Source organism: Simochromis diagramma, unplaced genomic scaffold (genome assembly GCF_900408965.1).
Source record: "Simochromis diagramma unplaced genomic scaffold, fSimDia1.1 OVJJ01000045.1, whole genome shotgun sequence".
Lineage (NCBI taxonomy): Eukaryota > Metazoa > Chordata > Actinopteri > Cichliformes > Cichlidae > Simochromis > Simochromis diagramma.
In genome coordinates, this window is record NW_024387509.1 from 7,397 (window position 1) to 35,022 (window position 27,626).

The window sequence follows — 27,626 nt, forward strand, 5'->3', positions numbered from 1 at the left end:
TTACATCCTGGACTCTCCAGGAAACCACACAGATGCTTCACTCCTGGATCCTGCAGCTTGTAGTTGTAGCTCAGGTCCAGCTCTCTCAGATGGGAGGGGTTGGACTTCAGTGCTGCTGCCAGATAATCACAGCTGATCTCTGACAAACCACAGCCCTTCAATCTGTATAAAGAATGAAAGATGTAAGTTTATTAGACAAAGTGCTTGAAATCATTCAGTGTTTCATCATCTGTTCAGAGCTGAAGAAGGTTCAGAATGTAGAAGTTTAGAAAATGGAAACTCCAAACATCTACTGTCATTATTGTCACCAAACTCTGTGGATCAATTTTTTAATATTAATTTATTTTGCCCGAAATTCCAGAATCTCAGGTTAAACCTCACAAATTTTCAACAACCACCAAACAGCTGAAACAGTAAATGAGAGCAGGAACACAGATTCTGCACAGAGACATAAACACAAAGCTCGGACCCGCCGACGCATCAGAATCAGTGAGATGTCGCCTTTCTCACTGACGGCACGGACACGGTCGGGGCTGAAAGCCGACAGCTCGCTGATTCTGATGTTTCGGCGGGTCCACGCTTTGTGTTTACGTCCTTTTCACGCTGATTCTGAAGCTGTTAGTTTTATCTCTCTCCAAACAATATTGACCGAACCAGCAGCAAAAGAAGATCCAAACTACACTTCACATAAACATCGTCATGAACTCACTCTGACTTTTGCTGTTTTGCTTCCACCAGGATAAAATCACACTTCATGCACAGCTCTCTCTCTCTCTCACACACAGTTTCCCGTCTAAAAATCTGTTTTCTGCATTATTCGCTTGCTTGTTACGCACAAGTCTACCGTTGTTTACAGGCTGTCGGCCGATGTTTTTTTCCTTTTACTTGCTTTCAAAAAGAAAGCCTCATTTCTGCCGTTCAATTCTGAACAAATTTAAACTTTTTAAAATTATGCAAAATTGCAAAACGCTGTGTCTCTAATAAAACCGCTGTAACTTTGCTCTGCTTCACTTCAGCAGCATCAGGTAATGTTCATGTGTTGATTCACGGTTTTCTTTTGTTTTTCATCTACTGCAGAATATTTTTATAAAATCCCAGAACAGGAAAATCAGCTTCATGTTTTTCTGTATTTTATCTTCAGCTACTTTGACACAAAGGCCTCTGCTGTGATGCTCACACCTTTGATAAAGTCTCCAAAGTGTCAGCTTCCCTTTTATAGACACAAAAATATGTAAATGTACTGAATTATAATATTTCTGTCTGAGGCAAAGTTTCCCAGATTCCAATCGAATTGAATCGATTCTAGAAATCAGTGACGATACCCAGCCCTACTTTGAATTGTGTTACACAAAGAAAAGCAAAGTTTTCACGTTGTTCAGGCAGAATCGAGCGTTGAAGAATGAATTCACACGTCAATAAACATTTTCAAGCAGGACAATGAAAGCAGGAAATACCCCAAACTACAGACCCACAGTCTCTGATTGCTCTGAAATCTCACTGACAGCCAATAGAAATAAAGAAAAGTCCAGACTGACAGTCTCTGTGGGGTTAGGCAGTGAACTGCTCACGCTGCGTTCAAGTGCATCACAAACTATTGGAATTGGATCCAACTTTGTGAAGCAGATTTCTTCTCAGCTGCTGTTTTGAACATTTCCTCATGAACTGTATTAAACTCTGTAAATGAACTGAGAACTATTTCTACATTTGAAACTATGGATTCATTTTCCCGTTCACTTCTGTACCTTAGTGTATAAATGAATGTTAGACTGGGCTCCATGGAAACACTTGGACTGGTCTCAGCTGCCTTCTTTCTGTAGTCATTCCAACAGAGTCCTTTCTCTTCTCCAGCTTCTGTTTGAAATCCTCTCACAGAGCCTGAATCCTGCTTTGCTGTCATGTTTGGGCCTGTGTTCGGCTGCTCTGTGTTCCTCTGCTTTAACACAAACCTCACCACAGCAGCTGTGTGGGTCGTCTCTGTAGCAGCCAGATCAGCTTCTGATACATGAACATCGTCACAGCTCCTAACTTCACCTTTATTAGCTTTGACATTCATGTCTTTCTTTTCTCTGTCTGTTTCCACACAAGCTCAAAGTCTCTGCAGCCTGTTTTTATCTGCTACCATCAGATCTCCAACAGCCTCATTCACATCCCTCACACACTCTACAGCCTCACCAGTACTGACTTCATCTTCACTGACTGATGGAGCACAACATGAACCTGTGGAGGCTGAAAAGCTGTCCTGTCAAACATCTCCCCGTCACCACTCCACTTCTGTCAGCCTTTAAATGAACCCTGCTCAAGTCTGTCACTTCCACAGTGGGGCAAAAAAGTATTTAGTCAGCCACCGATTGTGCAAGTTCCCCAACTTAAAATGATGACAGAGGTCAGTAATTTGCACCAGAGGTAAACCCTCGATGGGCCTTCGGGGAAGAGGCCATTTAATCTCTTGGCCTTTGCTACTCTGGTGTATTTTTTCAGTTCAGTGGCCAGAGCCGTCAACCACTGTTTAGCAGTTTCTAGACCCTCAGTTACAGACATCGTTTTTGTGTCTGTTATTCATCTAGGACCCATCTCTCATGACACATGTTCTGTATGTTAGTTAACTGATTAAGATCCTTCCAAAACTTCCCTAACTTTGTCTTCCAGCCTTCTTCTCAATGTATCCCTTTCTCTACATTTATTGTTGCAGAATCCAATAGCTCATACTGTATTTGGAGCCAAGAGGAAAAACTGTTGTTCAGTCGATTGGAAAGACACAACATTTCTGAAAGCACTCAAACTTCTTCACATTTGTCTTCAGACACATCCTGAACATTTAGGAACTAAAGAAAGTTTCAAACATCAAAGATCTGAAATATAGAAAAACAACAACAGCTGCAGTCAGTGAACTCACCTCAGAGTCTCCAGTCGACAGTTTGGACTCTCCAGTCCAGCACACAGAAGCTTCACTGCTGAATCCTGCAGCTTGTTCTTACTAATGTCCAGCTCTGTCAGATGGGAGGGGATGGACTTCAGAGCCGAGGCCACAACTTCACAGTGAGTCTCTGAGAGTCCACAGTCAGCCAGTCTGAGATTACAGAAAATATAAAATGTGTTATTATAAAAGCAGAAAGTCTGCATTATAAACACAGACTGAATGTATATGAAGATAAAACAGAGTGAGGTCATAATCTGATGAACATCTGCTCTTCACATCTGTGCTTCAGCTCCTCTTACTGTGTTTGACATGACACAACGATTGAGTCTCTCTCAGACCTGCAGACTTTTAATGAGAATCTTTGTTTGGCTTTAATCTGCAGATGAAGGAGGAAGATGGCGTCACATTTAGGCTTCCATAATGTCCACAGTCTGTCACTGAGATCTGATCCAGAGTCAGAGTGAAGACACACATGTGGACTGTTTCCTGTCTTGAATCTAGAACATTTTGAATGAGCTCAGCTCAGTGAAGAGTTCCAGCTGGAAAGATGATCTCTGTTTGCTACCTGCTGCTGTCAGGTACGACTGTTCACGTCCACACGCAGGAAAAATCTGCTGACTGTCACCAAACGGAGCAGAAATGTCATCACTGGACAATAATGATGAATGAACTCAGAGCTGCTGATATCAAATCTGATTTCAGGGGAACTAAACTAAAAAGGAACAAATAGAAACAACCATCATGACTCTGTTTGACCTTCAGATCAGAAACTATGGTTCAGAACAGCAGCAGGATTTCAGGCACTGTCACATCCTCAACATCCATATTCCAAATGCTCTTCCTGACAGGACACGCTTTGTTCCCACTCAGGGAGTTTCCATGTGTAGAAATCATTTCTGAATCTCAGTAGACTGGGAGGTTTTTCCATCTCATGAATCTCTTTCCTAACATCAAACTAGATAAATCAAACAAAGGAACTGGAGTCTGTCTAATTTCTGACCCCAGTAAAGCTTGTACTGGGATACCCCGACATACTCTCTCTCCATCTGCTCCCACAGCCTCATATTCACAGCTGGCCCTTCTCTCAGCATCCACACTCAGGGTGGGGGCGGGGTCAACACCAGTCAAAACCATTGCTTTGGCCTTATGGCCATTTTATTAGTGTGCGTTTCTGAGTAACAAGCAGGCCTACGCACAGGTATTTGGACATGTGTGGACCCGACCTACACTTAAACTTCTTAAATCCTCTGTTTCTGTGTCACCAGCTACACTTTTAATATTCATATATTCACTCCGACGTTTTTGGGGAGCGGTCAGAGCTCGTACACTGCAGACAGACATGTCTCCCAGCACACAGCCGACTGTCAACTCTCTGAGATTGGATATGATTCATTTAGATTATATCTGTAAGGTGAAGTTTATCTCGGTGTTTATTTGTTCCTGAGGAAGTCAGCTCGGCTCAGATTAAAGTTTAATAACTGAACAATTTTCATGAACCTTAACGCCTCCCTGGAGCATATATGGAACTGAATCAGTCACTTTTCTTTATTTCCTCATGTTCATATGTGACACACATGTTTTAACCATTAATCTGGAATTAAACTGACATTTAATATATTTTAAGGAGGAAAGAGAAATTTCACCAGAGGATGTTGATGCTGTTCATGGAGACTGAAGACAGAACGATTTATCTGTCTTAATATTTCTGCTGCTCTTTCCTCTGGTGCAAAAATATTTTAACTGTTGGTTTTAAATCAAAATCAATGGTTAAAATGTTAAAATACCAACAAACTTGTGGCGTTAGTGTTGATATTCTGTGAGTTACTTAACCCTTTGACTGCCTCACCAAGAAAAATACAATGAAAAAATTATTTGTTCATATTTTCTATTCCTTTAGGTCAATAATGATCACAATCAAAAAAAAATTTATACACACCTTATAGTTTTTTAAATATTACCCTCTACCAAACGGTTGAGATGTCACTCTATGGTACAACTACATAAAGTTCTACAGACATAACTAGTAGAAAAAAGTAAAGGTTATACTCATTTTGCAAAATAATAACTACCCAATTTTGTGTTTGACCCACTTTATTGTGGTAGTAAAACATCAAACATTGTTGGATTCCATTTCAACAGTGGGCGTTATAATAACAAACCACAAAATGTATAAAACAGAAAAATATTGTAAATTTGATCAAAAACTTGATCTGCAATTACCGAAAATTCATAAACATACAAATTCACTTTTGACCTGTTGTTAACATAAACTTTTCACTGTAGTGTTGGAACAGCACTAACATTTTTTATTTTATTTTCCAGAAAATTCTGGTGGTATATTATATACCATTGCCATTTTGCACTGAAAAATTTAAGAACACACTGAAACAGTTCTGGCTCTTTTCTTTTGCCGTTCATGCAACTTCACCAATACCCCTTGATGATTAGATCTTCTGGTGGTACACTGCAAAGCATTCCTGACTGGCATTCAAGCACAAGAAAACATTGCATTTTTGGCATTTCCATCTTGAGACGCCCTTTGGACAGTAATTGCATCGGCCTCGCTTGTCACAGTGAAGTGGCCAATGCCCAAAGCAGTCATATCGCACATCTGGCTGTGGTTGTGAGGGTCTTGGGGTGTATCGTTTCTTTGATGGTGGTGGAGAGCTGGATGATGGTCGGCCAACTTTGGATGCTGGCTTGTTGACTTGTTTCAAGCTATGCGCAACTGCCAGGTGGAATCTTTTGAGTGTGATTGGTTTCTGGTTTAGTTGTCCACATTCCCTCTTGTAGACCAGCCAGGAATTTGCAATGGACAGATCAAGCATGTAACCAAAGAGTGGCAGGTACCATCTTGTAGACTTGGCTGGGGTCTTGTACAGGTGTACCAGCATGTCAGAGAGATCTATCCCTCCCATATGCTCATTGTATGCAGGGATGAGTGATGGGCGTGGGATCATAACTTTCGCCTTGGATTCTTTGCTCCAGCAATCCAGGATTGCCAGAAAATCTTCAATTTCCTTAGGGCTAGTCTTGATTGTGTCCCCCAACTCTTGAGCAGAATACAGATTGGTATGATAGGCAATATGATCAATCATTTCATCAGTGAAGAGCATTTTGAAGTACTGGAAAGGGGACTGTAGGGCGTCAGGGGTTTCAAAACTTGCATCTGGAACTTGAAATTCTTCAATGTCCTCATGCTTCCAGATTCTTCTTGTGTCTTTTTTTGGGACTAAAGAGGAAGATGGGTCTAATGTATCCTCTGCTTCATCCAAGGGAACTGTTTTTAGGATAGGTTTCCCTTTTTTGCTCATTTTACGCGAAAGTTTATTAGATCTACTTATTGAAGGAGCATCTTCATCCAGGGAAACATCAAAGCAGCTTTCATCACTATCATCTGCAAAATTGGGTTGAAAATCTGGATCCTCTATTGGGTCATCATCACTCAGTTCACCATCGGAGTCCTGAGAATTTTCAGGTACAAGGGCCAGGTTGGTGCGTTGTCTTGCTCCATAAAAGAATTTGCAATCCATCTAATAAACATTAAAAAAAATAAAATTGTAGAAATATAGTTGGTTTGATTTCCATGTGTCATTTAAAACTGTAAAAATAATCACAGAAAGTGAGTAAATCTTTAAACATTACAACATTTTGTAACATACAGTATTTGTCATGGAAAAATTTAAACATGTCATATTTACATGTATAGATCATTAAATTATTTATATTCAATAGTAAATAGTCAATTTCATATGTTAAAACAACAGTTCTAAACATTAGCTAAGTTTTGCTACTCTTACCATCAATTGACAAATCAACCGTTTGGTTGAGCATGTTTTTAAAAAAATATTACGGATTTATTACAGCTATTTTCTGGTATCAAATGACATAATCATGTTCAGTAAAGACTCTGACATGTTTATACTGCAGAAAAATGTACTTACCTTTAAAATTTTTAGCCAAAACAGTCCATGTGTCCAGAGTGATTTTTTGCTTTCTGATTTCCTGTTTGGAGGGTGGCAGATGAGGCCTGCCATATCCTGACACAGTGCCATCTAGTGTTTTTTTTTAGGATAACATAACTCAACCAAGTGGTAGAGATGGCTCAATAAGGTTGAGTTAAGCTAAGTACTCCAGTTCATTATATATAGTCTCTCAAAATATGCTAAACCAAATGGTTGAGCAGGCAGTCAAAGGGTTAAAGAGATCACACAGGTACAGGACATATTTTATGTTTAAGTTTATGCATGTTTGTGGTGAGATGTGCATGTAGTGGGCTGTTATGCTGTAAACTGTGTGGATGTGTTTGGGAACAGAAAGATTATTTTACTGCATAAAACGGCGCTGATCAGCTGTTTCTGCCGCTGACACACTCGGCCGGTGAACCACCTGACTCACACAGGCGCTCCTCCTCCACAGTCCTCGTTTATGAAGAGCTTTACAAACACAACATCTCGGCTAACAGCTGGATTCTCCCGTTTCAGTGCCAAACAGCCACTTCCTGCTACAGACAGTAAAGTGGACAGTTTGGTGCTAAACATGTTTTTAAAACTTTAAGCTCTTATTTGTTAAAGCCAGCTTCACAGACAGATCTGTGTCAGTGTTTTAGAGCAGGGCTCAGTGGTGTAAACCAGCCTTTATATGTGTTTCATCTCCATTTTTACATTAAACTGAACCAAAACACTGAAACCTTCACCTGATATGTCTGTGCAGGTTCTCATCATACAGTCATGGTAATCTAAGGAGCCTGGAAAGAAAAGTGACTTCTTTAAGTTTCTTGAAGACGTTTCATCTCTCGAAACCTCTGCTGATGATCACCCACACCCTTTTTCACAGCTTGGCTCGTGATGAGCCACATGATCAATAGTTGGTCAGCGACCCTCTTAAGGGACACTCCCACTAGGATTAAAATCTGGGACTCTCCACTTTTTGGTTTTAGAAGTGAAGAAGCTGAATGTTCGGATTAAACATCTTCAAGAAACTTAAAGCAGTGCACTCGCTTTTCTTTCTAAGCGGCCTTTCTTAGATCACCTGATATAACCTGAGTAAATTATGTCGAGTGTCAGCGGGGTTTGAAAACTCTGCAGCATGACCCGGGTGTTGCTGGTGGCATCATGAGCTTAGACCCCTCAGTCAGCTCGGTCTGAAGTCATCGCAGCACTAACAGGCACAAATAGGCTCTAACGTGACAAACTGACCCGACATTTAAAGAGTGCCCACTACAGTCTCAGCTAAAACATATTAAAATGTTAGACAGCAAGGACTGTACACTGGACTCCACTTCAGTGCAAAAAGAATAAAACAAAGTAAATCCATCCACCCATCCAATCTCCTCTGCCTGTCCTTATCATCAATAAAAACAAGAAAACAGAAAATCATAGAAACAGTCATCTTTGTTATTGCATCATCACACATCAGTTCCCAGTAACTAGTCAGAATGAGACGTTGTTTTCATCTTTCTCACACTCATCTCACTCCCCGGTCACAACAGGTGGTGACTTTAACAGGTGTTACAACCTGGCTCAAAGCTGCAAAAGAGGGTGGAGACTGAAAACAGAGACTGGTTTCATTTTGAAGTACTTAATAACCTCGGCTAAAGATGACACCAGACAGCGTGACAGGGTCTGACAACGAGTGGTGTCGTCGTCCTAGCCGACCTCGGCAGTTATTCACACGCCATGACCAAAAACTCCTGCAGTGTGACAGCAGATAGAGGAGGAGTCACAGAGGAGCGTAACAGCTGTGACAGATGCAACAGGAGGACGAGCTCCAACAGTAAACACACTGTGAAGACAGGAAAGCAGTCACGAGTGATGTTGGTCCTGTTTTTATCTCCACTAAAACCTCTCTAACGTCACATGTAACAGAACACAGACACGTCTGATTATCAGGGACCACGACCCACATCTTTGCCTCACTATGTTTATACGAAGAGACTGAAGATAATGATTCTCCCAACACATCACCAACACTTTTATGGCAAACAGATAATAGTGAGTGACAAGAGGTGAACTGTTTCATATGCAGTTATCAGGGTAAATACATTTAAACCAAAGACACTGGAAGAGTAAAGGAAAGGAACTGAAGGTGACAATTCAAGAAGCTCAACAGAGCTCAAATGTAACAGGATCAAGATTCCCTGTTAAAAACAGATATGTACAGTATAATAGTAGACTATAGTAATAATAGTAAATTTAGTGAGTAAATGTATTTCATTTTAAAAAACATTTTTGAATTCCAATTTTTCAAAAGATTTTTACAAATCTTTTAAAAAATAAAATCAAAGATTTACTTTGTACATTTAAAATGGTGATTCCGCTCCTCATTTGAAAATCCATTTCTTCACTGCATTTCCCTTTCCTGTTAGCTCAGGATTACCATATTAGGTATTAGCTGACCTCTGACCTTATATTCCACTTGTGTGGTGTCAGAGTCTCGTCTCTGTTTTCACAGAGGATGTGGTTCTGTTGGCTTCATCAGGTGATGGCCTCCAGCTCACAGTGGAGCTGTTCTCAGCAGAGTGTGAAGCCGTGTGAATGAGGATCAGCATCATGGTCCTCAGCTGGGAAAGGGTGGAGTGCCCACTCTGGGTCACAGACAAGTTCCTGCCCCAGGTGGAGGAGTCTGAGTATCTCAGGGTCGTGTAAAGAAGGGGGAGGGGAGCAGGAATCAACAGACAGACTGTTGCTGCGGTAACAGCGAGGTGGACGCTGTACCGGTCTGTCGTGGTGAAGAGAGAGAGAGCTGAGCCTGACAGCGAAGCTCTCAATTTACCGGTCGATCTACGTCCCTGCCCTCACCTATGGTCACGAGCTGTGGGCAGTGACTGGAAGAACCAGATCGTGGTTACAAGTGGGGCAAATACATTTTCTCTGAAGGGTAGCTGGTGTCTCCCTTGGAGACGGGGTGAGGAGAATCCCCTTCACAAAAACTAATCAAGTGAACAAGACTCTCCAGGAGGTAAACATTTAAATATCCAAGTCTACCATAAAGAGAAAACTGCATGAAGGTAAACACAGATGGTGCATCACAATTCATTGCATGTGTTTTACATGAAGAATGGAGGATATACCGTCCACTTTCACTCTGTCTTTAGCAGCAAGTGGCTCTTTGTTGTTTGGCTAGCTGCACTGAAACAGGAGAATCCAGCTGTTAGCCGTAATGTTGGTGTTTGTAAAGCACTTTATAACCAAGGACTGTGTTTTTAATTTAAAGATTAAACTATTAACCGACACTGATCAATGATGTCAATGATCACATCTGGACTCACCGAGCCTTTCTGCAGTTCCTCACAGCTGGAATCAGTCTCAGTCGTCCCTCCTTTGAAGCTTTGTACTTCTGCAGGTCAAACTCATCCAGAACCTCCTCTGACATCTGCAGCATGAAGGCCAGAGCTGAGCAGTGGATCATAGAGAGGTCCTTTGACCTTTTCTTTGACTTCAGGAACTCTTGGATCTCCTGATGTACTGAGAGGTCGTTCATCTCCATCAGACAGTGGAAGATGTTGATGCTTCTGTCAGGAGAGGATTTTGTCTTCCTTTCTTTTAGATTCTTGATGACTCTCTGGATGGTTTCTGGACTGTTCTCTGTCTGACCCAGCAGACCTCCTAAGAGTCTCTGGTTGGACTCCAGACAGAGGCCATGAAGGAAGCGGACAAACAGGTCCAGGTGGCCATTTTTACTCTGGAGGGATTTCTCCATGGCTCGTTTAAGGAAATCATCCAGAGAGGACTCGTTGTATTTTTTTCCCAGGAAGTCCTTCAGCACCTCTGACTTCCTGTTGGTGAAACAGTGGAACATGTAGACCGCAGCCAGAAACTCCTGGATGCTCAGATGAACAAAGCAGTAGACTGGTTTCTGGAAGATCACACACTCTCTTTTGAAGATCTCTGTACAAACTCCTGAGTACACCGAGGCCTCTGTCACATCCAGACCACACTGCTCCAGGTCTTCTTGGTAGAACATGATGTTTCCTTTCTCCAGATGTTCAAACGCCAGCCTCCCCAGCTTCAGAAGAACTTCCCTGTCAGCCTCCGTCAGCTCCTGTGGACTCGTCTCATGTCCCTCGTGGTACTTGTTCTTCTTCCTCTTTGTCTGAACCAGCAGGAAGTGTGAGTACATGTCAGTCAGGGTCTTGGGCAGCTCTCCTCTCTGCTCTGTAGTCAACATGTGCTCCAGAACTGTAGCAGTGATCCAGCAGAAGACTGGGATTCTACACATGATGTGGAGGCTCCTGGATGTCTTCATGTGGGAGATGATTCTGCTGGACAGCTCTTCATCACTGAATCTCCTCCTGAAGTACTCCTCCTTCTGGGCGTCAGTGAAGCCTCGTACTTCTGTTAGCCTGTCAACACATGTAGGAGGGATCTGATTGGCCGCTGCAGGTCGGGAAGTTATCCAGACGAGAGCCGAGGGAAGCAGATTCCCCTGGATGAGGTTTGTCAGCAGCTGGCTGACTGATGACTTCTGTGTGACGTCAGACAGCAGCTTCCTGTTGGTGAAATCCAATGAAAGTCTGCTTTCATCCAGGCCGTCAAAGATGAACAAAAGCTGAGAGACAGCCAGCTTCTCTGCTGTGACCTTCTGTAGTGTTGGATGGAAAACATGGAGCAGCTCCAGAAGACTGCACTGCTCATCTCTGATCAGGTTCAGCTCCCTGAATGAAAGCAGAACCACCACACTGACATGTTGGTTCTCCAAGCCCTCTGCCCAGTCCAGAGTGAACTTCTGCACTGAGAAGGTTTTTCCAACACCAGCCACGCCGTTGGTCAGAACCACTCTGATGGGTCTCTGTTGGTCAGGTAAGGCTTTAAAGATGTCCTGGCACCTGATTGGAGCATCATGGAGGGCGTCCATCTTGGAAGCTGTCTCCAGCTGCCTCACCTCATGTTGGCTATGAACCTCTTCACTCTGTCCCTCTGTGATGTAGAGCTCAGTGTAGATCCTGTTGAGGAGGGTTCTACTTCCTGTTTCATCACTTCCTTCAGTCACACGTTCACATCTCCTCCTCAGACTGATCTTATGTTCATCTAAAACCTCCTGCAGACCAACATCTGCTGAAAGAAAGAAAAACAGAAAGAAAACTCTTCAATGTCTGAACAACAACAAGAAGTCCAGTTTTCAGAAATGAGTCCATCAGCAGACAGATGTTCAGTCTTACTTTGTACACAGCTGCTCTGACTGGCTGTCTGCAGTCCAGCTCTGCTTCTGGATCTTTCTCCACACTGGGGACAGGACCAGTCTCCTGATGAAGCAGACTGGTCCCAGTATGAGCAGATGCACTGTCTGCAGAACCAGTGTCCACAGCTGGTAGAGACTGGATCCTTCAGGACGTCCTGACACAAAGCACAGCAGGACAGCTGCTCCTCCTCACAGACACCACTCCTCTTCCTCTTCCTCCCTCTGTGAACACATTTCTTTATCACTAAAATCATTGACTGTCAGTGACAAACATCCAGATTTGATGACACTGTGCAGAAGCTCTGATGGTCACAGAGAAAAGTCAAAGTGGAGAAACTTGTGTTTGAGTTCAGAATCCAAGTTTCCTTTGCTGTTCCTGCCTGTCTTATTAAACACAGAGTGATCAGCCTACAAACTCCACAGTAAAAGCCTTCATCACAGAGCTGATTATGTCCTTCACTGGATGTACTGGAAGTTTGGGATCCATCACTTTCAACTGACCTTTGACCTCCTCTAAAAACTGTGGTGGAGCAGCGGTGTCACATTCAGAGCTTTCAGCTTTATTTTGAAAGAGTTCAGTCATCAGGAAGTGAACTTCTGGGTTCTGATTTCCTTTCTATTATTTTACAGAAGTGAAGAAGAAGAACTAAAAGCTTTGAAATGATCTGAGTGATATTTTTGAACATTGCCACCAAATTGAGTTCAGCCTCCAGCAGTAACTTTGTTTCATGATGCCTCCCTGATGATGTGATGTTTGATTACAAACCTGTTTATGTGTTAGACATTAATCACATGAACACAGGCAGAAAAAAGAAGCCAATGAAACAAATGACAGAAACGTGTTCATTCACTGCCATGATCCATATTCTATATGTACAGATGTTTGTAAAGAACACGTGTGCAGCGCTTTGTTCTGAGTATCTGCTGTCAGCACACAGTGCAGCAATAACTACAACCACATGTTTCTGTAGATCCTGAACATCAGCCTGGAGGAATCTGACCTCAGGTCTGCACACAGAGGAGCTTCACCTCTGGGATGATGCTGGCTTCAGCTCCTTCTACAATCAGGCAGAAGCTTCTGCACCATCAGGACACAAACAGAGAGGAGCTTCTATCCTCAGACCATCCAAGTCCTAAATCAGAACATGCTCCCCTCATAGCATCACCATCAGGGTTTAAACAGGACCTTCTTCATTAATCCCATGCAAATGTACACCTATCTGGAATAACCCTGACATATTACAAAACAATAATATGATTAATTTCCCAGAATGGAGTTGTAAAGGAATTAAATACTTAGAACATATATTAGAGGGAACAGAATTTATTCCATTTGACAGACTAGTTGAACAATATGGGATCAACAAGACAAGGTTTTTAGAATATCAACAAATTAAATCCATAGTAAAAAAGAAATTTAACCTCAGTCAAGTTGAATTACAAACACCACTAAGTGCGGCACATTTTCTTACTCTTAAATCCCCCAAATTATTATCTAAAATATACAGAACACTTTCTAAATTAGATGAATCAATATCCCTTCCTACTGCAAAGTGGGAAGCAGATTTATCAGTCAACCTAGACCAAAACTTCTGGTCTCAGATTTGCTTAAAAACCTTTAAATTAATTAAAAATCCCAGTCTGCAATTAATACAATACAAAATACTACATAGAGTGCACTATACAGGTCATCGGATGTTCAAGATGGGCTTTACATCTTCCAACAACTGCTCACACTGTCAAGGCAATACACCAGACAATTACATCCACGCTCTTTGGTTCTGTCCACCAAACGAACCTTGGACTTCAGTTGAGCTCTCCCTGACGCTGGGAGAAATGAAGAGGCAGTGACACTCCTGTGGAAATCTCCTGGAGGAGGAAAAACAACAGTGCCCTCTTTTCGGTTTTAAACGTTTTTTTCTGCGAGATATGTGAAGACTTATCAAAGTGTCTGAAATGTAACATTCCAACTTCCCCCTTAGTGTGTCTACTGGGCAGCTTAGATAATGTCACTTCAGAAAAGAATATAGCCCATATGGTTTTCACTGCCCTATGCATAGCCAAGAAAACAGTCCTCATGAACTGGAAAAATAAAAATAATCTTAATTCTAACCAATATAGAAATTATCTATTAGATTACATTAGTCTTGACACAGCCTCTGCCACCACATTAGATCAATTGCTCTGGGCCCCTTTTATCAGCTCCATCACCTAGTGGGGGTGGGGGGTCATAGTTTGGTCCCGCCTTCACTGTTGTGATTGGTGAGGGGGTAGGGACAGGCTTAGGGCGTCGGGGGGTTCCCCGGAGGCATCTTCCTTGGGGGGCTCAACCCGGGGTAGCGGTCACGTCCGGTTGGGGGCTCTGTTGGCTCTCAGGTGACTGTTTCCTCGCGGCTGCGTGCAGCGGGGCTAGGGGAGGGTCTGTGCTGACGGACGTGGGTTACTGACCTGGCAACCTGGCTGCCCCTGGGTGGGTCCGGGATGGGCGTGAGGTTCTGGGGGCGCTCCGTCTCTGGGCTGGGGGCCGGGCCTCGGGGGCTTGGGTCCTGGTTGGTGTGTTGCCGGGGTTGTGGGCGGGTGGGTGCATGGGGGCCCGGCCCTGGAGCAGGGTGCCGCCGGTGCGTTGAGCCGCCTGGGGGGCTCTTCCACTGGTGGGGGGGATGGTCACATCTTGCAGGAGCTTTCTTCTCTTCAGGAACTCTCTGCAGGAGGGGAAGATACAGGAGAGGTGGAGGAAGATCTCAGCCTGGGCGTTTACTGTCTTATGTAGTCTGGAAGATGAGTGGATGGTGGGGTGGGTGCAGTTTTCTCTGTGGTGGGGTTGGGTGGACTGTCCAGGGCTCTGTGGAGCCGGGGGGCACTACTGCACTGGGCCCCGGTCTGATGGGCCTGGGCCCCCTTTACCTGGCGGGTCGCGAAGGGTGGGAGTGCCTACTGGGGTCAGCGGGGGAGCTGGCCCCAGGGAGGGGTTACCTGCCCCTCCCTTCCTTCCCTCCCCATCTCCAGCTGCCTTCCTCTTCCCGCTCCTCCACAACCACCCACACATGCAGGGCCTTGGAGTAGGGGTATGTCACCAGGGTGCAGAGGAGGCTACCCCCCCCTCTGTCCCCTTCTGGCTGCCTCTGCCTCAATTTTATCCCACAACTTAGACATTCACATTATTCACACTCTCATTACACATACATATAGGATCTTGGGGGTGGGCACAATCACGGAGTCCAAATTACCATCAGGGTGTATACCTCACCCCTGACGTCGTTGCCCACCTCTCAATTTTAAATACACTTAGTCATTGAGGGCTAGCAGGAGGGACTATGCGCTTACCTGCTGCTCCTTGGCAGGTAGCTCCATGCCCTCCTGGGTTTTAATTGCACCTTAGAACACATATGCATCAACACTACAATGAGCGGGTGGAGGGAGGTTTGGAGTCTTCTCCCACCCCCATTCTCTGCGGCCTGCTGGAGCGGGAGGGCTAGGAGGAGGAGTTGGCCGTCCGACTGCGGTCTGGGGTGTGGGGCCTCCCTGCTGCTGCGGAGTCGGGGTGGTCTGCCTCTCCCCACCGCAGGGAAAAGGGTAACACCACCTGGGTCTGGGTGCAATTCCCCCCTCCAGGGGCAAGGGTACCTAGACCCGGTTTGTAGAGTACGCTTGGGGAGTGTGATTGTGTGTACAGCGTCTCTTTATGTCTGTCTCCACGTTGGTTGAGTGTGGAGTGAGTGCATATGAGAGCATGAGGGTGGGAATGGATGTTTGTGTCTGTGTGTGCCTGTATGTCTGTGTCTATATGTCAGGTTGGGTATCAGACGCCACCTCTCTGGGGACATCTCAGGCCCTCCAAGGTTTGGAGGTCTATCTCCCCCCACCACCACTTCCCCTGCCGGTGGCGGACTCCCTCAGGTGTCGGTGTGTTGGTGGTTCTTTGTGTCTGGGGGTGGGCGTCCGGGTACACACCGGCTCACTCCTTGGCGGCCGCTTGTCGGGGCCTGGGGCCTGGGGCTCGCTCGGGCCCCTTTGGAGATGGGGTGCCCCCGGCCTCTCGGCCTGGGGCTCGGTCACTCAGGCACAGCTGGGGGCCGGCGGAGCTCACGGGCGCGTCACTGCAACTCCCCCTGGCTTCTGCTCCGCGGCTGCTGAGTGAGCCCTCATCTGGGACTCTCCTCAGCTCTTACTGGAACAGTGGCGCGGCTGCCCCTCTGTTGGTCTTCCATGGTCTCTTGTGTTCTGGGGGCCTCTGGATGTCTGGAGTTTTGATCTCCTCCATACCTGCTTCACACCCTGGAGGACGGGGCTGTGGCTCCCCACACTCCCTAGCAGATCATTACATGGAGAAACCTTTGGAATGCAAGCATGCTGATCCACACAGGTATGCACACAGGTGTACACATGGGTATTCACAGACGCGGACTAAAGCTTTCTTGGCTGCTGCCTCAAAGCACACTGTGCACTGTCTATCTTGCGTGCTGCACAATATCGTTTATTATTTAGTAACTATTGATATCTATGACTAGCTAGTTTATTGTGATGGTGCTTTGTTTTCTCTATTATTATGTTGCTCTTTGTTGTTTGCTGTCTCCTCTGTTTGTTTGTTTTTTGTTTGGTTTTTTTTTCTCCATACAGGTGACCCAGGAGTTTTTTTTTTTTTTTTTTTTTTTTTTTTTTTCTCTCTCTTCCCCCCCCTTCTCACCGTCTCTTCTCCCCTTTGGTTTTCTTTCTTTCTCTCCCCCTCTTTCTCTCATTCATTCCCCCTGTCCTATTTATTAAATTAAAAAAAAAAAAAAAGACAAAGGATGAACTGAAGCTCTGCCATCACGTAATGTCGCATACTGCTGTTTCTGATGTCATTTAGGAAAAAAAAAAAAAAATAAAAAAAAAAGGGTTTAAACAGGACCTTACATCATGCTCTTGTCTCACTGTCATATTTCAGATCATGTCTGATTCATTATGACGTCACACGCTGCTACACTGATCCTGCTGCTTCATTACTGCTGATATTACTCTGCTCACTCTGTTCAGTTACTCTGTTTACATCACTTTGCTCATTTGCTTTGTTCTGCTTGCACTGCTCTGTCAGTACATGCTGTGCTAATGTGGCACAAAGCACTTTAACATTACATCTGCACAATGTTTCATTCATTCATTTAATGATTGTTTCTAATGTTTTGTCCAGTCACAGGAGCAGCTCAGCACATTTCACTGTGTTGTACGTGTATGACGATGCCTGTGACAAATAAACAGCCTCGGACTCTTCAATCTTCTGCATTTCTTTGGAGATCAGCTCAGTGGCCTGTTGAGACCATCTTTCTACTTCTGATGACTCAGTTCAGATTATTATCCTGATACTTTCTTTTAAAATGTGATGAAATCATTTATCTGATGTTCTGACACAAATACACCAAAACAATCCCAAACAGCATAAACCACCACGTTACACACAGTGTAATAAAAATACAGGCAACTACAAATAAAAACACTTTTAAAATATAAACTAAAATTACAAAGTGGTCACAGAATTTCAAACACACGTAAATGAGTCAGCAGCTCTCTTACATGGTCAGCTGAGCTCCATGATTGAAGAACATTGTTGCTGCAGGTTCATTACTGAAGTTTACAGGTCTGTCTTTGGACCAGTCACTCCTCACAGACACACAGCTGGATGCTGGAGACTGTGACCTCTGACCTCTGCAAACACAAACATCAATAACTGATCAGTTCTCTCTGACAGCCATGTGATCAGCTGATCACTCTGTGATAGTGTGTCTGCCTCATAACGCTGACAGGTCAGCCAATCATCAGCCAGTTTTTTCTGTCTCTGAATGAACTCAGTTTGTTCTCAGCTCTTCTCTCTGATTCTGCTGCACTGACTTCACTTAAACTTACAGAGTTCAGATCTTAGCAAGAAAACAAGTCAAGAAAAATCAAACTCAGATCAAACAGTTTGAACCAATCACAGATCAATGATTCTGTCATGGTTATGTTGAAATGACTAATAAAGTTAGTAGTGTTCTTACATTGTTGCTGCAGGTCCATGACTGTAAGGTGGAGGTGTTTGTGTAACCCCATCACTCCTCACAGACACACAGCTGGATGCTGCAGATGCTGCTCCGTCTTCTTCCTCCATCTTCTTGATGTCAGGGTGGAGTTAGTCTGAGAGGTAAACACACACACTCAGAGGTGCTGTTGTACTGGAAGCATCACACTGACGGCTTTCTAATGTTGGAGCTTTGGCCCTAAAGTCCAAACCAGTTATTTTAGAGGCTCAAAGTCTTTAAAAAACACCAAAACCATCACATTATTTAATAAGTACATGATCAGGTGGATGAAGGAACTCAGTGTGTTTGGGATCATCATCATGGTGAGGAGCCCACATGTTACGGCTCCTTTGGAGAGAAGCTGAGGATCACTGCAGGAAGTGAGCTCATGAAACCAAACTGCTGTTTGTGAGCAGGATGACTCTGTTATTGGACCTGCTCTGTGTTCTACATATGATCAATACTTCAAATATCTGTAAACATCTCATCTTATATTTGTTGCACTTGGTCACATCTGTCTTTAAAAATAGATTTTTAATGTCACTGAGAGTTCTTTTCTACCTTTATTGATTTATTTTGGAATAAATTAAATATAAAGGTGCCAAAAACTGCCTGCAGCTTCTGCTCTGTGACAGGAAACTACTGTCAGGCTCAAAATGACTTCAGATTATTCATCACAGAGTGTTTATAGATCACAGGACACGTTACAGTTTCACTGTCGATGTTTTAGTTTAAAAAATGACGTGATAAGATCTTACTGTGAATCTGCGCGCTCATTGGCTAATAACTTGAGACTGACAGGTGGTTATCCAATCAGCGTGCGGCCTCACACGGACATAAAACTCTAAAAGTTTGTTTCTGAAGGGATTTTCAGATCAGACCTGATGTTTCTGCCTACAGCCTGTTTACCGATATAATCAATATCAGATATCAGAGCAACAGAAACCTCGGTGATCAGGACGCCGGGACTGAGAACAGGAAGTGGCTCAAACGTCCCACTTTCATAAAGTCAGCCTGAACTCCACTCACCGAGTTTCTGTCGCCATCCCAGATTTGTTGGTGTAGTGAAAATGTTGTACAGAGATATAACAAGAAGTATTGCACTCAATCAAGGGTTTTCTAATAGTTTTAAAATTAATCGTGGCATTCGGCAGGGATGCCCTATTAGCCCGTTATTGTTTATTGTTGCAGCAGAAATGCTTGCCATTTATATCAAACTCTCTTCAGATCTGGAAGGCATAAACATTCTTGATAAAGAATTTAAAATTAGTCAATTTGCTGATGACACTGCCTTATTTCTAAGGAATGTAAATATGGTCTCTCTACTGCAATTAATAAAATCCTTTCATTCTCAAAAGCATCCGGCTTAACACTAAACCTTAAAAAATGTGAAATCTTAGCTGTACACAGCTGTAATCAAAATACTATTAACAATATTCCAGTAAAAGAGGAAGTAAAATACCTTGGTTTAATAATCAGTAAAAAATACTAATGATCGAGAGAATAATAACATAACTCCTAGATTAAATGTAGTTAAAAAAATATTTAATCATTGGTTAACACGTGATTTATCCATATTAGGTCGTATCTTACTGTCTAAAGCAGAAGGACTTTCAAGACTCATATACCCCTGTTATTCAATTTTTACATCTCCTAAAATGATTAAACTGTCCAATTCTATTATATTCAGCTTTATCTGGAAGAATAAAACACATTATATACGCAAATCACAATTAGTTAAAGACTATGAAAACGGGGGCTTGAAAGCTTTAGACTTTGAATCCATTATTGCTGCATTCAGGCTCACATGGATAAAAGACTGCATTTCCTATCCTCAATCTATGTGGTACCATATTCCAAACAAACTCTTTAATAAGGTCGGGGGGTTAGATTTTTTGCTCAGATGTGATTATGAAATATCTAAGATTCCTCTTAAGTTGTCTAGTTTCTATAAGCAAGCTTTGAATTTTGGGAAAATAATTTTCACCCACAATTTTTCACCTCACAATTCTGTGTTGTGGAATAATAGGGTTATAGTCATCAATAAGAAGTCCTTATTTAAATCAGACTGGTATGATAGCGGTGTATGTTTTGTTGTTGATCTGCTTGATAAAAATGGAAACTTGCTATCTTATGAAGAATTTACTGATAAGTATAAAATAGAGATTTCATTTAATAATTATAATAAGGTTTGTAAAGCGATACCCACACCGTTGTTAAATCTTATTGTAAATACTTTAAAGTATTCATTAATAAGAACATGCTTACCTTCACTGACGATAGGCAATACCTCAATAAAGGACAAACAATTTAATAATAAGTTCATCTCTAATACCTTTAAGCAAATAGTATTCTGCAACTACAATGTCAATGTCAGACATGACCTTGATAGGATGTTGAAAGAAAAGTCATTTTCTTTTTACCTAAAATACCCACTTGCGCCTAAAATGAAAGAAACACACTTCAGAATCATATCCGGCATTTATCCAGTTGGAGAATTCCTGTATAAAAGGTTTCGTTTTGAGGCAGACTCTTGTGCTTTCTGTTCTTCCGATCCAGAAACACTAGAGCATCTATTTTTCACTTGTCAGTATGTTAATGCTTTTTGGTTTGAAATACACTGTTGAGTTTCACTCAGAATTTCCAATGTACCTGCCTTCACATCTAAGGATATTCTTTACTTTATGGACAATCTGGATTCTGAAATCTCAGATGTTGTCAATTTTGTAATAGTGCTATGTAAGTTTTTTATTCATTTATGTAAGTGGAAGAATGCCTCTCCTATGTTTACCGTCTTCTTGAATTACTTTTGTCAATATTTTAAGTCACTTAAGCTTATTTCAAATATGAACAAAAAAACTTCTGTACTATACTGTAAAATCACAAAATACTTGCTATTCTAATTTTCCTGCCTGTGTCAAGAGGTCTATGTTCCTTATTACTTTACCCTAGAAACTTTTATTTTCTCCCTGTAAAGTTATGATGACTTGCTTCACCATCTTTATAATGTAAATTGTTACAATTCTGGTCTGTTTCCTTTACTTTTTTTGTATATGAAAATTTGTTTCAATAAAAAAAAAAAAAAAAAAAAACAAAAAAGCGTTTCTGTCGCCATTTTAGTTTTTAAAAATGTCGTGATAAGGGCGGGTCTTACTGTGAACCTGCGCGCTCATTGGCTAATAACTTGAGATTGACAAGCCGTTATCCAATGAGCGCGCGGCTTCTCCCAACATAAAGTAGTTTCCTTTGAAAAACCAAAGTCTGATTATTTTTGGCTCCACTGACGGAGCCTGTTGTTCCCGCCACAGAGACACAGTAATGTCAGAGCGGTGTTAACACTCACCTGCCTCAGCACAGCTCTCACTCTCCTCCTGCTCTCTCAGCTAAACTCACTTCCTCTCTACTTACAGGAAACCAGCGCTCAGAGGAGCCGACCGGCCTCACGTTTCACCCACAGACACGAACAGCGTGGAATTATTTTATGTCATAAGAAGAAACATATTCATGTTAACACTCGCCTGCCTCAGCTCCACCTTCCTCCTCCTGCTGCTCGGAGGATCAACACTTTCACTTTCACTGCTCCTCCCTAAACACAGAGGATGCTGGGACTTGTAGTTTTTACCTTGTGTGATATTTATGGCTGTGACACTAAATCACAGCACGAAGACTTCCTGCAAATATGTCACAGGTGATAAAAGTTTCACATTAAAGGTGAAGTTATTTTTCTGTCTCGTGTTCAATAAACAGTGAGCTGGGAAAACTGAAGAACAGACTTCAGACGTTCCCTGCAGAGTTTCTGCTGCTCGGTCGTCTGCATGTTGCTGAGACTGAGCTGATGATGAAGCTGTGACGGGTTTATGGCACGTTTGGTTCTGGAGAAGAGTTTTACTGTCGGTGCAGGTGAAATGATCAGAGGTTACAGCCTCTGGTTAAAGTGGAGGCAGCGATCAGGACGGCTGAGCAGCAGAGGTCTCGAGGGTCCTAAAGTGTAAAAGCATCAGTGTTAGTAACACAAAGATCACAGAATGGGATCATCCACACAACACTAACATCTAAATCCACGGCAGGAACTCTTCCAGTGTCCTGAAAAATCTGTGTGCACGATGCTGAGATTAAAATCTGTCTCCTCATCTTAATGCAATATTTACTGAAGTCTGGTAGAAGTTTTACTGATTTCCAGTCCACTTAGCAGACGTGTGGATAGGTGGTGGGTTGTAGAGCAGACTGAAAGCTTTAAGTTCATCCTCTGATTAAAAACTCAGACCCACAGATACAGGAAGTATAACCCTGGTGTAAGACAGGAAACAGCAACACGGCAGCCATCTTTTTCCTCCCATGCTGACCAGTGTCCCAGCAGAAGCTGGGGTTTGTTAGATCCTGTTCGATCCAGAGGAAACAGGCTAAAAGAGTCGATCAGGGGGGATCATGGTTTTATTATGTGCTCGTTATGATTGAAGCTCTGGTTGTGTGTTAGAGACAGAACCTGCAGATTCCTCCACTCTGCCTCCTCCTCTGCAGGAATCAGCCTCTTGGCTGCTTTTATTCACCAACGTGAATAAAATCATCAAACTAATCCAAGTTCATTGTGAAATGCCTGAAAATGGAAGAATAAATCTGTCAGTTACCGTATAAAGTTTGAGTTTGTCAGTGTTTTACATGGAGACGGTCGTCAGATGTTGAATGTTTAGCATGAATGTTCCACATCTGGAGAAACCTTCAAGATTAAAGCCAGTGAAAAGTGAAGAGTTTCTGCAGCAGCCGCACTTCCTGCAAATGTGTTCTTTCAAAATAAAGTGAAAAGTCTAAAATTATATTCACGACAGGTTTAAAGGTGAAGGTGGTCACATGGTTTTAGTGGAATGCCTACGTGGGCGCGTCTGAGTGATTTTGATTCAGATTGGTGCAGCGTGGAGCAGTAAACACTTGTTTTTGTTCATCTGGACTCATGAAGGATTCCAGTTAGCACATTTCCAGCCAATGAAATGTAACTACAGATGAAGACAAACACATTTAAGCTGCCTGACTCTCGAGTGTGGGTGCGTGTTCCCATTTTCAGTCTGTTTTAGTTTTCAGTTTAGAGGAACGCTGCAAACTCACAAAAACTTCTTTCTTGTGAGGTTTTGTTGGCAGACTGATAAAAGCAGCAGCAGCTGGTGTTTGATGAGCAGACGTGTGTTTCCTGTTCTGTAATAATCAGCTTGTTACCATCACATAATGAACTCAGCCGTGACCAATGAGGCCGTCCTTGTGCGGTTCTCTGGCGCTGATTCTGACTGTGACCTTCACCTCTGCAGGGTCGCCTCTGCTCGTGGCTGAGCTTGTGTTTGTCAGGCTGACAAAATAAAAGCTTCTTCATTTCTGTGGCTGAAGAGGAGTCTGCTCTTCTTCACCAACAGGAAGTGAAACATTTCTCACTGATTCTGAAATCTTCACTTGTCTCACAAATTCACAGTAACACACACACGGTTGTGTTTTCATATCCTTGTGGGGACATCTATTTGACATCATGCTCTCCTCAGCCTTTTACTCTAACCATTGAGACTGAATGCCTAACCCTGACCTGACTGTCCCTGACACTAAAACCACATCTGAGTCTCACAAATGTCTTCAAACTTGTGGGGACGGGCATTTTGGTCCCCACAAATATATTAAAATCTGTAACATAATGTTTGGAGTTTAGTCTGTTACTGTTACTATTTTTACCATTTCTTTTTGGCGCAACTGTAATCCACATAATTTCCTTAGGGATTAATAAAGTATTCTGATTCTGATTGTTTCAGGATGACCTGCCATTATCCAATGACACATCTGCTTACCTGTATCTTTGGCTCATTTCTCCCCTTCTTTTCTAATTTTTCTAAACTGAGCACCTGATGGCTTTGAACTTTTCTTGTCCATCTTCCATTGGTTTTAATTTTGCACTCCAGTATGAACACAAATCCCCCAACTCGAGGATCATCACAACATAACCTAACAGACCAACACCTTAGTTGATAGATTCACTTTGTCGAGGGTTTATTTCTGGGATTTCACACAACCCAGGATTCAAATCATGAATACATAATGGGCTTGGATTTACATCATTATGAATGAAATGTGCTCTGTTTGGACAACACGTTCTCACTCCCAACTCGTCAAACGTGTGACGCATGGTCAGGCTCCCTCTGCTTCACTGATGGACGCACAGGGTACCCCCCTCGCGTCGGGAATTGACGTGAAGGGTCCTCCGATTGAAGAGATTGCTGCGGAAGTGCCTGTTGTCGGTATATTTAGACATTTTCCAAATCACATTGTAGTGAGGTATACAGAACACAATAAATTATATAATGTAAACAACTACCTGAAAAACAGGTAGAACGATGCTTTTGTATCGTTTATTGCGTTTACGGAGGGAGTGATGTATGCTGGGTAATGGCACAGCTACTGGGTGACTTTATTCACCCGCTTCGGCTGTTATCAGTCCATACAATGGGCGTTATTAGCACAAATCAGTCCCATAGATATGGGCCATCTCCTGCTAGATTGTTCAGAAGGTTGTTCTCATCCATCCAGATGGAGGATCACTAACAGGAGCGTGGAAGACTCCAGAATCCACTCTGGCTGGAATCCGGTGGATATACAGTGTGTACAGGTAAGACCATTTAAACGGGCAGCATTTATAGAATGACTATTAAAAGTCAGCGAGTGTCAGTAATGTTAATGTGGTTATGTTAGTAATACACCGAGTGCTAATATAACAGCTTTAAGATGCATTTGTAGATATTATTACGTGTTTTACCGTCTTTATGGTGCTAGCTTAAAGTTACGGTGTAAACGTTAGCTTATATTGGAGTAAAGCTGTTACTGGTTAAACGATGTTAGCACAGAAATATTAGCTTCTGTCATGACTGATGAAGTTACTAGTGTCACGGACCGCCGGGGCAGACCGTGTGGAGTGAGTGGAGGACCCAAGAGCAAACAGAGGTGAGGACACAAAACCGGACTTAACAGAAGGCGAGCCTTTATTTAGGGCCGAAAATATAAGGAACAAGGCAGCAAAGGAACTGAGGGAAAACCTGAACATAGACTGGGAAAACTATGGCTAAACAAGGTACAAACTAGGACTAGTTGAGGCTGGGGAACTATGACAAGGGGTAGGGGAGATAACACAGACGACGCGACACAGACTACATGAAACACAGAGACTAAATACACAAGAGGGATGATCAGGGGAAGTGGCCACACATGGGAACACAGCTGACACAGATAAACATAACAAGACATGGCAGGAGTAAACAACACTGACGGGAGACTGTCAAAGTAAAACAGGAAGTACACAGAGGTGCAAACAGGAGGAGAGAGAGAGAGAGCACGGGCATAGTGGGCTGGGGAAACATGGAATAAAACATAAGGAGAGACGAGGGCTCACAGATACACAGAGGGGCACACAGGGGGCAAAAGCCACGAATGGAAAACACTAAGGGAACAACACAAGAGGGCAACTCAGAAAACATGGCCTAAAATAAGGAACGAAATACAAAAATACAAAGAACTAAGAATACTGGGCCCACATGGCCCAGGACCATGACAACTAGTTAATAAAGTTTCCAGTAAAGTGTTTAATCGCAGCCACAGATTGACAGCAAATATCTCGATTACCTTCAGTGCATCTGTAATAAATATGTGCAAGTTTCAGTGCTTCGTTTAAACTGTATGATACTTACACTGACCCTGGGTCAGTGTAAAATACAATCCTAGCTGTGTGAACAAAGCCTGGCTCCTTTAATCCTGCATGACAAACCTCAGGATGCAGGTTATTATTACTCTTTCCTGCTGGCACACCTGTCACACCTGAGAGTCAGCTAGAAACTTACAGTGACGTGGACATCATGCAAAGACTGCCAGACTCTGTAATACTGTAAATGATCAGTGACTCAGGTTATCACTAAACTTTAAACGGCACCTCTGTGTCTCTGTGTGCTGAACATCTAGGATTGAGTCAGGCTGCATCAGCTGAAGCTGTTATTTGTATATATCAGTATTTTTTGTTCAGGTGTGGGGAAAATACGTAAGACTGCAGTGAAGCGATGCACCAGAGTAATCCCTGGCCAAAGGTATCGTACTTAAATCAGACTACTGATCCAGCCACATCAGCCTTTTGTGAGTTCTGTTTAAAGTAGACTAAAAGTGAACTGCAGGTTCCTGAGAGGTGGACTGTGAGCACAGAAACACATGTTCATACATACAGCTGCAGCAAACTTACATTAATTTTAAATAGATTTGTTACTCTGATGTCTGTCTCTGTGTTAGTCCTCTGACAGACTGGTGACCTGTCCAGGTGTGTTCTACCTATGACTACTGGGACAGGCTCTAGCCTCTGTAATAGAAATTTTCTGTTATTCTCATTTAAAGTAATTAAGTGCTTATGCATGTGCTTAGTTGTGACACTGTTACTGTTCAGTGAAAGTTTCTAAAACTAGATGAACTTACTTCAGCGTCAGCAGTTTGAGAAAACAACTCCCTTTACAGGTGCTGATAAGGCCAAGGGCACAAAACAGCTTAACCATTGATCCGTTAGGTTTCATAGCGAGACACGTGAAGTGTGGTAGGATCAGTTTGTAACTTCCTCCCTCTTCCTTGGAATGCATAAAGGAGGAGGAGCAGCATATCAGTCTTGGACTGTCTAACCTGCCGGAGCAGCACTGAATGACCACCACACATGAGCATGTTCCTGCAACATTCAGCATCTGATCCTTCATCTGTGTGCTTCTGCTTTTGGTAAGTAGAGTTACCCAACTCCAGTATTTCTAAATACATGCCATCCATTTCTAACGGCCTGGTTACTTCCTGTCAGTTACTTTAGAAACCATGTGGTCACCTGACCTAACACTGTTTCTTCTTCTTCCCCTTAATGTTCAAGTGTCACATGTCAAACAGCTGGAGAGGAAACTACACCAGTGTACTGGGATGTTTCACCAACACGTGCCAGATGCTGTTCCTTCATGGTGACATCACCAGAGACAGCCCCACCCACCTCAGGACCTCGCCATTGATCATGATGATTATAATGATGACAGCGAGCGGAACTAAGACTGTAAAAATCCACGACCAGAATGTTTCTTTCTAATTATTAATGAATACTGAGAGCCTCTTTCTGTGTTTTGTCTGTTTTGGTTGTTTTTTTACCTCATTTGTTACTAACAAAGTTCACAAACTCACACAGTTTACATTCTGTATGTTTCCATCTTTACCAGCCACACTCTAACTGCATTTAAGAAAATAATCCTTAGAAATCGTTGTTTTTCTCTTTTGTAATTGATGATAATTCAGTGAATATACTGCGCTGCTTCCTTTTATTGCGTCACACATTGCTTTAAGTTTTTCAGTGTCCAGTTATTTTTTACTGCTGTTTGAATTCTCTGTATGTTTGACCCTGTAGACTGTTTGATGGACTGCTTGTCTTCCTGTTTGTTACCGCCGCCTGTTTTTTAATAAAGATTTGGATTTCTGACTTCAACACA

The 27,626-nt window shown here is 42.8% G+C and overlaps 1 protein-coding gene and 1 long non-coding RNA gene across 7 annotated transcripts; one reads left to right on the forward strand and one right to left on the reverse strand.

Annotated features, from left to right (window-relative positions):
• Positions 1-1,450: 1,450 nt before the first annotated feature.
• Positions 1,451-18,878, reverse strand: LOC120725785 (protein NLRC3-like). Of its 6 annotated transcripts, none has more exons than XM_040018824.1 (6): positions 18,106-18,878; positions 17,645-17,776; positions 12,078-12,319; positions 10,188-11,973; positions 2,850-3,067; positions 1,451-2,102 (listed from the first exon to the last, which is right to left on the reverse strand). In XM_040018824.1, the coding sequence occupies exons 1-5, from the start codon at positions 18,213-18,215 to the stop codon at positions 2,890-2,892; spliced, it is 2,448 nt and encodes an 815-aa protein (XP_039874758.1). In that variant the 5' UTR covers positions 18,216-18,878; the 3' UTR covers positions 1,451-2,102; positions 2,850-2,889. The 6 variants fall into 6 exon arrangements, with proteins under 6 accessions (XP_039874758.1, XP_039874759.1, XP_039874757.1 ...); XM_040018825.1 differs by lacking the exon at positions 1,451-2,102 and adding an exon at positions 2,112-2,271 and having other exon boundaries at positions 2,872-3,067; XM_040018827.1 differs by lacking the exon at positions 1,451-2,102 and adding an exon at positions 2,762-2,773 and having other exon boundaries at positions 2,867-3,067.
• Positions 18,879-24,267: 5,389 nt separating this feature from the next.
• LOC120725787 lies at positions 24,268-27,626 on the forward strand. The gene is made up of 4 exons (XR_005694213.1): positions 24,268-24,389; positions 24,679-24,757; positions 26,159-26,883; positions 27,026-27,626. It is a non-coding gene; the product is annotated as an uncharacterized LOC120725787 (long non-coding RNA).